General features: G+C 35.5%; 1 protein-coding gene across 1 annotated transcript; it reads right to left on the bottom strand.

Annotated features, from left to right (window-relative positions):
- Positions 8,304–15,053, bottom strand: LOC109834040 (probable inactive heme oxygenase 2, chloroplastic). Its single transcript, XM_020401924.1, is given in 6 exon segments — positions 8,304–8,591; positions 8,983–9,132; positions 9,251–9,358; positions 12,750–12,973; positions 14,552–14,662; positions 14,665–15,053. Coding segments are annotated over 5 exon segments (855 nt in total). The 5' UTR covers positions 14,984–15,053; the 3' UTR covers positions 8,304–8,591; positions 8,983–9,039.

Here is a 15,366-nt window from a genome sequence, read left to right on the forward strand (position 1 = left end):
ACCTCTATCTGTTGCCACTCCCTTCGCAGCTCTATTTCATCTCCCTCTTCGCTCGACATCCCCTTTCCATTCGATCTCCCTACTCCTTCGCCGCCCTTCGCCGCCTCTGTGACCCCGACTCCTCCTTCAGATCCGCCGTCGGATCCCTCGTTGCCTCCTATCCCACCGTCGTCTCCTCCCTCCTCCTTTGCCCCCTCTCCGACGGGCTCCTCCACGAGAAGGACCAGAACGTCCAGTCCGCCGCCCGAATTCCGCTCATCCTCGTTATTCCATAAGGTTGAATCGAAATTCTAGTTATATGATATTGCATATATATGCGATTGTTGTATTATATTTTTATCATTTGATGTTGATATCTGTTGAGCTCATTTTGCATGGTCTCTTCTCAGTTTGAAGTTCGTATTTGCGATCACATACATTTATGTAGGGAGAAGCCTACAACCACATAATTAACCCATTTGATTGTAATTTATACGTAGGTGTACTAATTCATATCCGATTCATATCCGTTTGTCAAATATTCGTTTCATATCCGTGATCGTATCCGATCTGATTCTCTAATATCCGAACCGTATCCGTTCCCGATGAGTGCGGATATGAATATGATAAGTATCATATCCGAACCGTATCCGCTCCGTTAACACCCCTACTTGTGAGTCATCTCATTTACTTAAAACTCTCTCCTCGGAATAGCTGCAGTGCTTAATTAGAGTGTTGACAATTGTAATGACACTGCTGACCTCTGAGAGTGCTGCTACAGAGTTTATTTAACTTCTTAATCGGGACGGTGATTTTATTAAGAAGATTAAATATTCATATTATGTTGGGAACCTCCTTCTTGTTTAGAATAATTTAGTAGCACTGGTTGCATGCACTCTCAGTAACCCACTCTGTTTTCTTTACTTCCTTCGCGTAAAACCTGTTTTTTTTTCCCCTGCCGGGATTCTCTTTTATGCAACGATGTTGTTCAATCTTAACTAATAAGTGTTGCTATGAGAATTTCTCTCTCTTTTTTATTACTTTAATGAGATTGAACCGTATCATTTTCATATTAGAGAATCGCTTCGTATGACAATAAAACTCATTTTTCTCATACCATTAGACTCTTATAATTATATTTGAATTATAAGAAACAATAATGTAGAGTCATTTTCCTTTAAGTTCTATCAAAATCGATGAGTCATTAAAAACCTTTTAAACGTTAATTTCTACCGGTGCAAAAACAGTTGAGGGTCTATAGCATAGCTACTCTATTGGGAGTGTTCGATGTGTTGCTATGTATATTTGTTACAGAAATATGTACATATGTATATGTATATATGTACATATGACCCATTTTTTTCTAATAAGTATATTTCCCTCAAAATGGGACCAAGTTTAAACCTAATCCCATTTTGAGAGGTTGCCAAACTTCAAAATGTCGACATTTTTACCCCTAAAAAAGTCAATTTTCCTTGAGTTTCTTTTGCGCTAGCATACGTTTAGTTGTATTTGTGAAAGGGGCATCCTTATATCTATCATATTTGCGAAGTTATCTTCCAACGCACATATTTACTAAATTATCGCTAATTCTCTCATATTAGATTTTCGTATCTTCTTACTTGACAATCTGTTTTTTGAAATAGTCGAGAAGTACACAGTCAAAACTATGCATTCTTTCTCGTTGCCGATGACAGCCGACAATAATGACCCTCCTCTCTCTCTCCCTAACAAAACAAATTATAAAGTGAACCCAAATCCAAGAAATTAAATATTAGAGAGATATCAATATTTAGATTATAGAATTTCATGATTCATGCATGTACCAAGCATGAACCTTTTAGATTGGTAATTTTTTCGAGGGTTTTGTTAGCAAGTATTAATTAAGAAAAAGATGGAGAGATACTGCATGGCCCTCACTCTTCCTGTCTTCGCACTGTGGGGAGAACTATGGCCGCAGATATATTTTTCTTTTTAACTTTTATCGCTTAAAAATGGCATTTGGGGAGCATGGGCAATCTGAGGTTTATGCTGCCTTAATGGGGTTAAACTGTAAATCACGAGGGCACAAATTAAATTCTAGCAATCAATTTTTTTGGGGACCAAAACTCCCAAAGCACTGAAAAGAGAGATCTCGCAAAATTGGCAACAAGCCAAGTATAAAGTAAAGAGCTTTGCTACAGGGACCCAAAATATGGAACCAATAAATGGGACAAGTGAAGTGTCCTCCTCCTATTGGATAATGAGTTGGCCATCATTAATGATGGCCAACTCATTATCCAATAGGAGGGGGACACCTCACTTGTCCCCCCTATTGGTCCCATATTTTGGGTCCTTAAAGAGTTTTTCTAAAGTAAAACTTCCTTACGGTGCCTCTCTTTTATCCTAGGCTTCTCACGGGACCCTTCATAAAACCCCCATAAGTTTGGGTCTCTTTTAATAAAACTCGCTGAACTAGTGACATTCATGAGGTTTGATAGGGGTTTAGTAGAATTTTGAATGTTTTGAGGTTCCCATTATTTATAAAGTTTAGAGGGGTTTTGCAAAAGTTCAAGGTGGTCCATTGTGAAATTTGCGTATGTATAGTTGCCACTGCATGTATTACTAAGAAATTCAATTTTATACTGTAAAGCCCAGAATAAATAAATAAATAAATAGCCTCAGGTTGAGAAGGATCTGAATCCATTCCATATTTATACCAATAAACCTGTCACTATGAAAATTTTAGGAGAATAATTATGCAATTAATTCTTTGTCAAATATACTCAATAAATTGCTTCGATCTTGGCTTATCGGTTCAACAGTACGTAGATTAGATTTCTACTTTCAATTATCTTCGCTTATCTGTTGCACCCGGAGATTTCTCCATAGCTTGAAACTTTAGAATTAACCCTACCAGCAAATGATGCTGACTAGCGAGAGCTTGAGTTGCTCAGGCGAGCCCTAATTACCTGCGTGTTATTACCTTCTCCATACGCGCGCGACAACCGCGCGAAGATGGATTCTACCGACCGTGGAGCTCTGATACTATTAGAAGAGCTTTGCTATAAGGACCCAAAATATGGGACCAATCGGGGGGACAAGTAAGGTGTCCCCCTCCTATTGGATAATGAGTTGGTCATCATTAATGATGGCCAACTCATTATCCAATAGGAGGGGGACACCTCGCTTGTCCCCCCGATTGGTCCCATATTTTGGGTCCTTAAGGAATTTTTCCTATTAGAACGATCCGTACGGATCAAAGATGTGATCAATGATTGAGGAGTAATCAGTCGGTCACTACTACGCATTCTCCCGGCGAATAATTCAGATTAGAGTATGTGTACTTTATACTTATTATGTCTCCACCCAGAGATTCTCGTCTATACTATAGTTCGCATTAGGGACCACCAATGATCTTTTGTCGCCGATTAATGCTGGAGGTGATCTTAACTTGGTCGCTAGTGCTGAAGGTGCTAATTAAGCACTATTTCTTCACATGCCCACGCTCTCAAGGGGAGAGCCCGTTTTTAATTGGTCTCGTCGTGATACACTTTGTTTGTTCGCCAGAAGGATGTTGGTGATTATTTTATTTCAAATTACAAATACTAATATAATGGGGGGCAATAAATTCCGAAAACTTTCAAAATAGTAATGAAGCTCCCAATAACTTTTATAATTGCAAAATATTCCTATTAAGTTTCCGTGTTTTTCAGATACACCCCCATAAATTCGAGCCAAAAAGCAATATAAAAAGGCTTTTTAAAAGTAATTATGGTTTTGGTGTAATTTGCCCAAAATTTTTCTTTTCTTTTCTTTTAGGGTGGGGTTTTTTCTTTTTCTTTTTCTTTTTTTTTTTTTGGGGGGGAGGGGGCTTTTGCAAAACTTATTGGAAGTTTAGTGTGATTTTGAAAGTAATTGGTGGATTCCAACAAAATGCTGGAAATTCTTGCGGGTTTAGTCTAATTTACTTACTAATAAATATGGCGTCAGAGAAAATCTTATGTAAACTTAAGTGGATAGGAGCTAGTCATCCACCAACTTTTTTATCCATTAATGTTGCCTTAGGATCTGTTAAAGATATGAAGTCTTTTGAGATTTGTGCATCTCTTGATGATACAAATCTAAAGATAAGATGAGTGGATAAAATGTTTGGTGATCAATGTCTCCTATCCACTTAAGTTGACATAAGCTTATCTTATGACGCCAATGAAGACACTAATATATGACAGACACACCATGGAAATAAAACAGCTATAACAAATTTAATAATTGGAGCCTAAATCTAACATTGAATTGATAGAATGGCTAAGAAAAATATATGTGACTCAGTACTAAGTACTATTTTTTAAATTATAGAATAAACTAACCCAAAAAAAGAATAAAAATTAAGCTACAGAAAAAGAAAAAGAAAATATCTCGACATGTTTGATGGGCTTTTTGTGAATAACTCCGATCACAACCTCATCTAGCTGGTGTTAGCATTAACTTTGATTATTACTTATTTATTTAGTTATTTATTTATTTATTCTTTATGTTTCTGGAGAACTTCCGAGCTTGTAGTGAATGAATCTAGCTTTTTCTGATGCTTCATGAGATCCAGCCTTGCATTCACTTACACTTTTGGATAGACATTAATGGATAGAAGTTAAAGTAAAATTTAAATTTAATCTTGTTTGGAAGTTTTTTTGAGGGGTTAGAGGATGGAATGGAAGGTTAAATTTCCTTCCATTTTCCTCCTCTCCAATTTAGGGGGTAGAGGAAGGAATGAAAACCAATGCAAAATTTTACAATGTGATATGTTACGATATCATTTGTGATGTTTATTCCTTGATTCTAGGATAGGCTATATGTGGGTGCTTGCTTTGTTATAGGAAACTATTTCCTAAAATATGTTTTACATTTCCCAAACTATTGTCGTGCATCATGGGGCATTTTTAGGCAACTATTATTTTGCCTCTTGTATATATATCACGTTGAATCAATGAGAAAAGGTAACCAACCTAAATTTATCATGGTATCAGGCTAGGTTTAGGTTGCTTCAGAAACAAAAAAAAAATTTCTTTCTCCTAAACCATGGCTGATGGAGCCACACCTCCATCACCGGTGAAGAAAGATCCACCACCGGCAAAGATCGATCCCAGTTCGCCATTCTACTTAGGGCCACACATCGCCCTGGCGACTTCATTAATCCCATTCGTTTGAAGCTTGACAATTTCGATGAGTGATCTCATGCTATCCGCGTCGCTCTTTCCTCTCGGCGCAAATTCGGTTTTTTTAACGGGACAATCACAGATATCGTCCCCCCTTGTACGAAAGATGATTGAGTCACAATCCAAAGCATGCTTGTCTCATGGCTCACGAATACAATTGACCCCGAGGTATGTTCTATGCTATCGAATTATGATGATGCCAAACGCTTATGGGATGACTTGCATGAACGATTCTCGATTGTGAATGGTCCGCGTATTCACCAACTTAAGGGAGATATTAATCGTTGTGAGCAAACAAAACTTATGCTTGTTGCTGTTTATTTCAGTAAATTGAATGTTTTATGGGATGAACTAGATAAACATGAGCCTTTGATTTCTTGCAAGTGTGGCAAATGTACTTGTCAGGTTGGTAAACAACATGAAAAACGGCGTGCCAACGATAGGTTGCACCAATTTTTTCTTGGCCTATGTTCTGATTATTATGCCCAATTGCGGTCGACTCTTTTGTCGCAAGATCCTCTCCTTACGTTGAATCGGGCATTCCAACAAATCGCTTAAGATAAATGGGTTCAGGGGATCACACGCATCACCGAAGAGAAACCCGATGTTGTTGGTTTTGTTGTGCGTACTGAGAATAGATCCAAACCGCATCTTGATAGAACGGCAAAGGCGGCCTTGATTTGTTCTCTGATGCGGCATAAACATATACCAGAAATTACAAGTGCACAGTTAATCAAGTTATAGTATAAAAAGTTATCGATCTCACGAGTAAGGTGTTTGTAGGAAATTATTAGAATCGGTTCGTATGTTGTGTGCGTGACAATTAGGAGTAATGATAGATGTGATTTTGGAGAGATAGAGAGAATCATAATGATTGTATGTAAAAAAAATGATATTGAGAGTGATAGATAAAGAACAAATAAAATCACAAGGAAAGAAAGAAAAAATGAAGGAAATAAAAAATCAAGAAAATAAAAGAAAAGGAAAAATAAAGAAAGAAAAGAATGAGGGTTCAATGAAAGATATGATGAATCTAGAATTGAATCCACCTCAAAAGAAAAGAAAATTCCCTAGAGGGTTCTAGCCTCAATGTGAATCAAAGAGTATGAAAATAAAGAAAAATAAAAACTAATCCCAAGAGGGTTCTAGCCTCAAGATAAATAGTGCAAGAAAATAAAATCTAACTACAAAATAAATTACAAAAACTAAACTATAAAATAAATTGCAAGAATTAAATACAAGAAAATAAATCTACTCTATAAGCATGAAATAAATCTACTCTATAAGCATGAAATAAATCTAAAGCAAGAGGGTTCTAGCCTCTTGGCTATTTAAGCAAGAAAATAAAAAGATAAAAATTTTAACAAAGAGAAAATTTACCACCCAAGAGGGTTCTAGCCTCAAGATGAAAGCAAACCTCACTCTTGATCTTCATCTTCATCCCATCTTCATTTTTATCATCAAACAAAGAGAAGAAAATAAAAATATAAAGAGGTAAAAAAATTCTTTTATTGATTATAACAAAAAAGTTACAAAATTAGAAGATTTTCTCAATTAAGAGTAACTCTCCTCTCCAAATGGAGTTATAAAATTTTTTACACCCTTAATCCCTCACTCTCTACCCCTATTTATAGTAAACAACAATGAATGAGAGCCCTTTGATGAAGACTTAAGCCCTAAGGAATCATTTTTAGCCTTTGAGCTTTTGGGCTTGGATTTTTGGGCATTTTGCTTGTTTTCTTCATTAATTCAATGGACTTGTATTGAGACTAGATATCTTGGACTTTATTTTTTATTAACCTTCAAATTCTTCCCATAATTACTTCTCCAGTGCAGAAATTCAGATTGTGCTTCTTTGTACGAATATTTGTTCATGATATGTTCCAACTTTAGAGATATCACAAATATAAAAGTTATAGATCTCGTTCTCAGCTTTCCAGAGAATGTTTATTCAGCCCATTCCGAGTTGATATGAGAGAGATATGGCCAAAACACCAAACATTACCGAGATGTCCAGATTACATGATTTGTTTCCTTTTTCACCAAACTTCTTCGTTTGTTCCTTGATGGTATATTTATTTTTCTTGTGCTTTTGGGCTTGGACTTTTAGGTTTGTTGCTTGTATTCTTCATTAATTCTTTAGGGCTTTTGTTGAGAGAAGTGATCTTGGGCTTTTATTCTTTATTAACCTGCAATTAAAGATAAAAATAATTATTAGTAGTATATTTATTCATTAAAAATAGATAATAATGATATAAAATTATAATAAAAATGTGATTATCATTCTCACTGTCACAAATCAGGTCATGATATTGCTACCTGCTTTGATATACATGGTACTCCGGATTGGTACTTGGAGAAATATGGTTCTAATCTAGAGGGAAAAGTCAATTTGAAAGGCAAATCAACCGCTCCGTCAACAAAGAATTCGACATGTCATGGTCGTAACGGAGTGCGTGCTAATGTCGCTACACCAGTTTCTTATTATATATAAATGATGGACTAATGTCTCGCAGACAAACATCTGCAGTGAATATGTCACATGGTCTTGTTACAAGTGATCTATAGGCTACGTGTCAAAACCGGCCCCCACGCGAGTGGGCGATTCTGAGTCATACGCCGGTGGTTCTGAGAGGATCCGAACTCAATTTCTTTGAGCATCGTAACAACAAAAGAGCAAAACAATGTGTAAAGGAATTCTGAGTGGTGCCTTTCGTCTAAAAAATTAAAAAAATTTCATTATAGTTTATTTTTTTATGTGAAACATATTTGTTTGTATCACACCCAAAAAATTACGTACGCATTTCCTTAAATTGAATGCTTATCATCGTTGTTATTATTTTTGTAAATAAAAACGGTTGCGATTTCTAATCATTAAAGATTGCAGGCCTCACTACTACAATATAATTTCTTTGACATTAACTCCATTTCTCGAACACTAAAAATAGAATCCTTCCTGGAGCACATTTATTCCTTTATTTATTTATTTATTTATTTATTATTATTATTAATATTACTTGCTACCTATAATCTAGAGGAGCACTTTCTCTCAAGCCTAATATGACAACATTCATCCAATTCCATCAGATCCGCACATTTGCTCAGGGTCTATGCCAATTTTGCCAATTAACCAACTCACCGAAATGAAGTTTTTAAATCCAAAGAGGAGACGGTACCATTTAAGAGAGAGGATATCCGCACTATAAATAGTCCAATAATCCCTCCCAATTCATACATTCATGATTTGCCTAAATCATTAGAAATTTGCAAATCCCAATATGACCCGCGGTTAGATTCGTCGATAATAACCTACAATGACAAACATCCTCGAGGAGTTCAATCGATTGCACATCGACCAGGCTGCTGAATGTTGAGCACTCTAGAAACTGAGCTTCGTTATGCTTAACTCACATAAAATGACTGCAATCAGAAGAAACATTAAAGTTATTTATTATACACACCACTTAAATCATGTGTATTTGCAAATCTACCTTCCAAATCTCATTATTTGCAAAATTGTCCCCAAATCTTCAACTTTGAAGCACGATATCCCGAACCAATAAATCATCAACTTTGATAAGCTAATTTATGACAGCAATGTAAAAAATATCAACAAAATATTCAAATTTTAACTCGCAATATACAACTAAGTTGTTGATGATTTGATGATTTGCAGTTTTCCTAAATTGATGGTTTTGGGTGTACTTTCTCAAATGCTGAGATTTGGGGGCTAGTCTTGCAAATAAACATGATTTAAGGAGTAGTAATGGTGATGATAATAATAAATACCAAACATGAAAGATTGCAGTACCTTCTCTCACAGAAGCGGTGGATCTCCTAGTTAGGAAACGACAGAATATGAAATTCACTACAAAATAATCAAGCGAATCAGCTGACCAGAATATCGAAAAGCCTTGGTTGCTTCTCTTAGACATCTATTCTTCTCATCTCGAGACCAGTGCTGCAACAGAGATTTCCGTTTTGGTTGCAAATAAGTGTATACATATTATAACATTAATTAAAAAGTTAAATAATGCTTGCGGAAAGTTGCAGCAAACAGAAGGGTGTAGGCACCGAACCTCTCCAAGACTGTTGAGCTTCTCTCTTACATCGCTCAACAACTCCATCACATTGCCCTTCCATTTATAGAACTCGAGTTCCTTTCCTTGCAAAAGCTTTTCACACACCTATTACAAGGAAGTAGAAAATATCAGTGTTAAAAGGGTAGGAAGTCAAACCACCAATCTTCATTATGATAGTACAATTTAACTGCATGGAAATTGGGCACAATGTAATGCATAAAGCAAGTCACTGGGTCATATTTCAACGTTCAGTTCGTGAATAACATTTCCATATGATCACTATAGACCTAATGCAATTATCTCTACAGGAGTAAGTATTTCCTTGACTCCCATGGTTGTTGATGTATCACTATAAAGAAACTTCAACCCAGTTATGTATACGAAGCTTTCTACAGAATTTTTACAAGAGTTGTTAAATTAGCTCCCTCCCTGTGGTATAATTTATATATAGAACTGTGTCGTAATCGTGGATAGGGTTTTCAGCCTATCCTTCCCATCCTCATTTCCTCTCTGAATAAAGGGTGCTCATATCCTCTTTGTGTGTGTGTGTGTGTGTCTATGTGTGAGTGCGCGCGCGTGTTTGCTTATCCAATACAAATACTCACGATACTCTAGAGCTCTCAGTATGTTAATGTAAAATAAAATGCGGAGGAAAACAGACGATAACTCTTTGTTCTTTTAAACTAAGTATTAGTTCGGAGTTGACTAGGGGGAGGGCTTTCCTATATTATGTTATGATTGATAGGCTGGCTGCACTTCCTTTGAGGTAAGAAAAGTTCCTTTTGCAAAAATTGCAAGAAAACAACCTATTTTTATAGTTTTATACAAACACTGCGGTTAGTTCATAACAAAATAATAGTTGGTTATGGTTTGGGGACTTGGGCGATAAACCCCAGGAGGGAACACAAGATGACGAGCGCTTAGGTATTTAGCCAATAAAATTAAACAGTTCATATGGAGGAGAACTGATCATCAGTCTTCATACTGTTGAAAGTTCAATGATTTCTCATGATTGTACTCTTTTTGGACAAAGCTGCATTAACATTCAAGAGCTTCACGGTCATGGGTAATCAATTGTCTACAAGCACACTGTGAGAAAATGCGCCCAGTCTGATAGAGAATATAGATGATTCAATCGGAAAGAGTTCAACTCGTGCTCAAAACAAGTGAAGAGGATCTGCAAATGCCATTGACAGACAGTAATAAAGCCTCTTTACAGAGTTCAAGTGTGTGGAGTTCAAACCTGACTTGCATCAATCTATGGTCTAGTCTCCAAGAAAAAAGAATGGGTAATGTCTATATTATTATAGAAAGCTTGATGAAAGCGATGATAAAAAGAACAGAAGAATATATTAAAGGAGAATTTCCAAAGAATGTTATAACTTTAGTTTGGATGTAAAGCTCAGAATTCCAATGCATTATAATAAATTTTTTTAATATTCAAGAATGGGTATTGTCTATACCATAAAAAGTTTGATGAAAGCGATGATAATAGACAAGGAGAATATATATTAAAGGAAAATTTCCAAAGAATATTCTAACTTTAGTTGAGATGTAAAGCTCAGAATTCCAATGCATTATATATATATTAATATATATAATATAGTATATATATATATATATAAATTATATATATATTATAGACACACACACACACACACACAAATATATAAATATATATATATATATATATATATATATATATATATATATATATATATATATACACACACACACACACACATATGTATATGTATATGTATATATACATATGTATATGTATATATACAGGCAAACAATGGTTACATCAACAAGCTTTTATCTCAATTATGATCAGCAACTGGAATCATTTTTCTCCATTCAGAAGCTATCTCAAGAGATATTCTCTCTTAAGTGCAATTATAATTCCTTTAGCTTTCTATTTTTATCTAAAGAAACTGAGATAACCATAAAAGAAATTATATTTCCTCAATTTCTTATTCTAGTCTAAAAGCAATTATAATATCCATATTGCAACTTTAGTTAGAAATATGTAGAAATAAAAGAATTAGACATTTAGATCTTTAAACCAGGTTTACACCACTTATGAGTTTTCTAGAAATGCTAATCAAATTGGAAGCTTAAGAAGATGAAGAATACTCCTGATCAGTAAACACAAAGGATAGAGCAAACAAGTTCCTTCAATGCCTGTAGAGGCAACAGCTACTACGGAGGATATCATATGACTAATTCAGTAATTCTTCCAACTTTCCGATACAAAATATCTTTCATACTAATTAGAAGACAACTATGAGAAAGTCAACTTGAATAGAGAAATGAAGGAATCAGATGTTCAAACCATGTTTAAACCAATTATGAATTTCCTAGAAATACTAATCAATTGGGAAGGTCAAGGAAATGGAAATTACCCATGATCAGTAAATACAAAGGGTAGAACAAAAGAGTTCCTTCAATGCCTGCTATCATGTATGTCTCTATGACTAATTGCCCTAACTTTCTGATAGAGAACAAATTTCATATAAATTAGAAGGTGACCACCAGAAAGTCAACGAGGATGTTACACAGAAGTAAAAGTTAAGTTTTCAGTAAAGAATTGAGTGAGCCTAGAAAGATAAGTCATAAATTCGAGCACAAGAAGTCAGCACACTATCTGTTTTCACATTAAGAATTAATAGTTTCAAGTTTCAACATGTGTGTGGGGTTCTCTAACAAATATAATAACTGTGTGCTTTGCATACACGATTACTCTAAGGAGACAAGTTAAAGATATGATTAATTTAATTTGAAAAATGAAATGTTACTTAAACAAACTTCATTTACCTTTTTGAACTTTATTACAGGAAGAGCACAAGAGAAAAGAAAGAATGTGTGGAAATAGAAGAGGATGCATGGGAACCTTGAAGAGTCCTTTGGAATTATTGAATTTGACTAATCATACAAAACAAAATTTTATTCACAATTACAGACCCTAAATTATTACACCAGAGGGAAATCGTTAGAAGCAAAGAGGCTACATGAGCACAATAATGAGCATAATAGCTGAGATCAGGTTATAAATGATGTTTAATACAATCAGAAAAGACAAGTTTACAGAGAAGTGTATTAGGAGGAGGCCAGTGATGATACCCATTACATATAGGAAGAGATAAACTCACTTTGGATGCTTCCATATGTTGAATGTTTCAGATGAAGTTATCAACACATATATGGAAACTAAGAAGTAGAAACAAGTGACAAGAAGAAGAAAAGTCAAAGAAAAAAGTGAGAAATGATACGGAAATATTTTTAGCTCAAAGGACTTGCCCTGGAGGAAGGTAACTGCAAAACACAGAATTGCATACAAGTGTCAAAATCATGCATAAATCTTTCTATCCAAGGAATATAACTATCTATATCCCAGAAGTTTTCAGGAATATCGTAAGAACGCATCAAAATGCTCTGTCATTAGATAATAAATTTTAGCAGCCATTACTGATCTCAAGTATAGACTAGCTACCTGTCTACCTATCGCCTGGCCACCCGATATGTGCGCAAAGTAAATGTTGTATAGATGACATAGGAATGATGGAGCACTTTTCTCAGATAATTCTTCAAGGTAAGTGGCATAAGTTACTCCAGGAGAGCTTGGTTGGGGAATGTCAATCCCTTGTTGCCTGAACCATTCTAAATCTTTTGATATACTGGCTGAGCGCTCCAAACCAGTTTTCCTGAAGTAAGTGTCTGAAACGAATAAACAAAGCAATTTAAGTTTTTTTCATTATGTGTTACAAAAATTGGAGAAATCAGGTTCATATCTATGCACAGAGCTGATCCTTGCATTGAAACTTATTCAGCTGAATGTTCAGCTAGATAGGAAAGCCTGACGTTAGAGTAATAAACAGATGAAGACGTCCACATAGGTTCCCATCGTAACCCCACATCCATGGGGATTTCAAACAACTTAGTTATACATGATGATACTCTCATGATGCAGGGGTCCAAAGAAAATGTATAAATTATGAATCTAAATTGCTCAGACATTGCACAAGTCAAAACATGACACATCACTGGACAATGAGGAACTAAATGCAAATGTAACATCTCGCTCTGCATGCAACCCTAATATCCAATCACTACGAGTTGAGCATGGAATCATGAATCCTATCACTAAAAAATTATTTATTTTGCAGCTGAAAAAAAGTTGAAGGTGGTTCCCCCACCTTTCAGATTGTAATGTAGTGATAACCATCAATAAGTGGAAAAAAACACATGCACAGACATAGAGGCGATGAATTATAAAATTTGAAATAATTGACTAGTCTATAAGTATAAATTTTTTTTCATGAATGAATCAAATGATGAACTAAACTAGTAGAACATATTGAAATATAAGAAACTCAAGGATATAAATAAGCAAGAATGAAAATCTTTTTTTTCTCCAGCAAAAGGCATAAAAGAAATGAATTACATAGGATTTGAAAATTAAACAAATTGCACACTGAGATTTAGTGAAATCCACAAACACCAAAGAAGGTCAAAAGAAATCAATAATCTAAATATATAAATCACTTCCATAGACAATCAACTAATGTGCTTCCCCAGCTGCATGTGATGCGCTCCACCTTAAAAGAATGATATTGCATCCAACACACCTTAAGACAAAGACCCATCCATCCAAATAGCAGACAAGTTTCTAAGATTATAGACCTTATAGTTATCTACATGCTCGAAGAAGGCATTGTTCTTCCAATTATAGTGTCTGATATCATTACTCCAAATTAACAATTAGTTGGAATCCTAAGAACTTTCAGTTTTCAGAGTTTTATGAGGGCGCACACTGTTGCCATTAGGCATTGGCAAAATTTACAAATAGAATTGAATAACGGAAGAGATATGGCAGTCCAATGATGGCTTTTATTAGCTAATGCAAAAACAATGGTCATGAGAGGACCCTAAATGTGACTGGATAACGTACACTTTATTCCAAATATCGGACACAAAGTGGCCCAAATGTATGCATTTGCTCCAAAACTAGTATCTTTCCAATGAGAAGGTCTTTTTAATTAGTAGTTGACATCATAATCATATCAAAACTGAGAACGAATTCATGTTAATCTTAAGCACATTTGAACCCCAAATCTAATAATGCTACTCACATGCGAAAGTGGCCCAAATGTATGCATTTACTCCAAACCTAGTATCTTTCCAATGAAAAGGCCTTTTGAATTATTAGTTGACATCATAATCATGTCAAAACTCAGAACGAATTCATGTTAATCTTAAGCACATTTGAAACCCAAACCTAATAATGCTACTCACATGCGACATCGGTGGATTCGTCGACGATCTTTTCTAAGGTTTCGAAGACGAGCTTGCTATCAACCAAGTACTTGACAAAGCCCTCCATGCTCGGCCGCCACGTGTCGCTCGCTTCGCGTCGGAACCCCCGCGCCGCGCCGCCGCTTCAATGTTGTCATTTCGGAGCTTCATCGCGACGAATCGCATCTCTTCGACGATTCCTTTGGCTTCGCCGGGATAAGCTTTTCTGTACCTGACCCGCTTGCTCTTCACTACTGCGGCAGAATTCGTCGAGGGATTTGAGATGCAGCTACAAGAAATTGAAGATGAGGGCTTGGGTTCAGTGCAAATTTTGTTGAAGGATGTCAGAGTTTCTGCGGTTTTGAGTTTGAACTGATGGGGACGAAGATGAGGGGGGAGAAGAGAGTGGGCCGGACGAAGTGAAGAAGTCATTTTTTTTCTTTTTCGCTCTCACGATTGCGTCTCGTGTTTTGCTACAGATAAGGAGGAAAGCAGGATTCGGGTTGGGTTTCGGATCAATGTCTCTTTTTTCGGATTCGGGTCTTAAATAGATGGGTTTTGTCGCTCGTGGCATTAGGATGAGACAAATTTTTAAAAAATAATTGAAGTCTTGATTTAAAAATATAGTGTGTATACAACCATTTAAGATTAAAATACAACAAGTCACATCGGAATAAATAAAATAACTAATATCATATATCAAAAAACTCTTGAATACAACATGTATTTAAAATTAGAGGCCGACATAGTCACATAGTATTTTAATTCAATGAGTAATTTTGAAAGTGGGTGGACTTAAACTATGGTGCATTTTA

The sequence above is a fragment of the Asparagus officinalis genome, chromosome 3, assembly GCF_001876935.1.
Source record: "Asparagus officinalis chromosome 3, Aspof.V1, whole genome shotgun sequence".
Lineage (NCBI taxonomy): Eukaryota > Viridiplantae > Streptophyta > Magnoliopsida > Asparagales > Asparagaceae > Asparagus > Asparagus officinalis.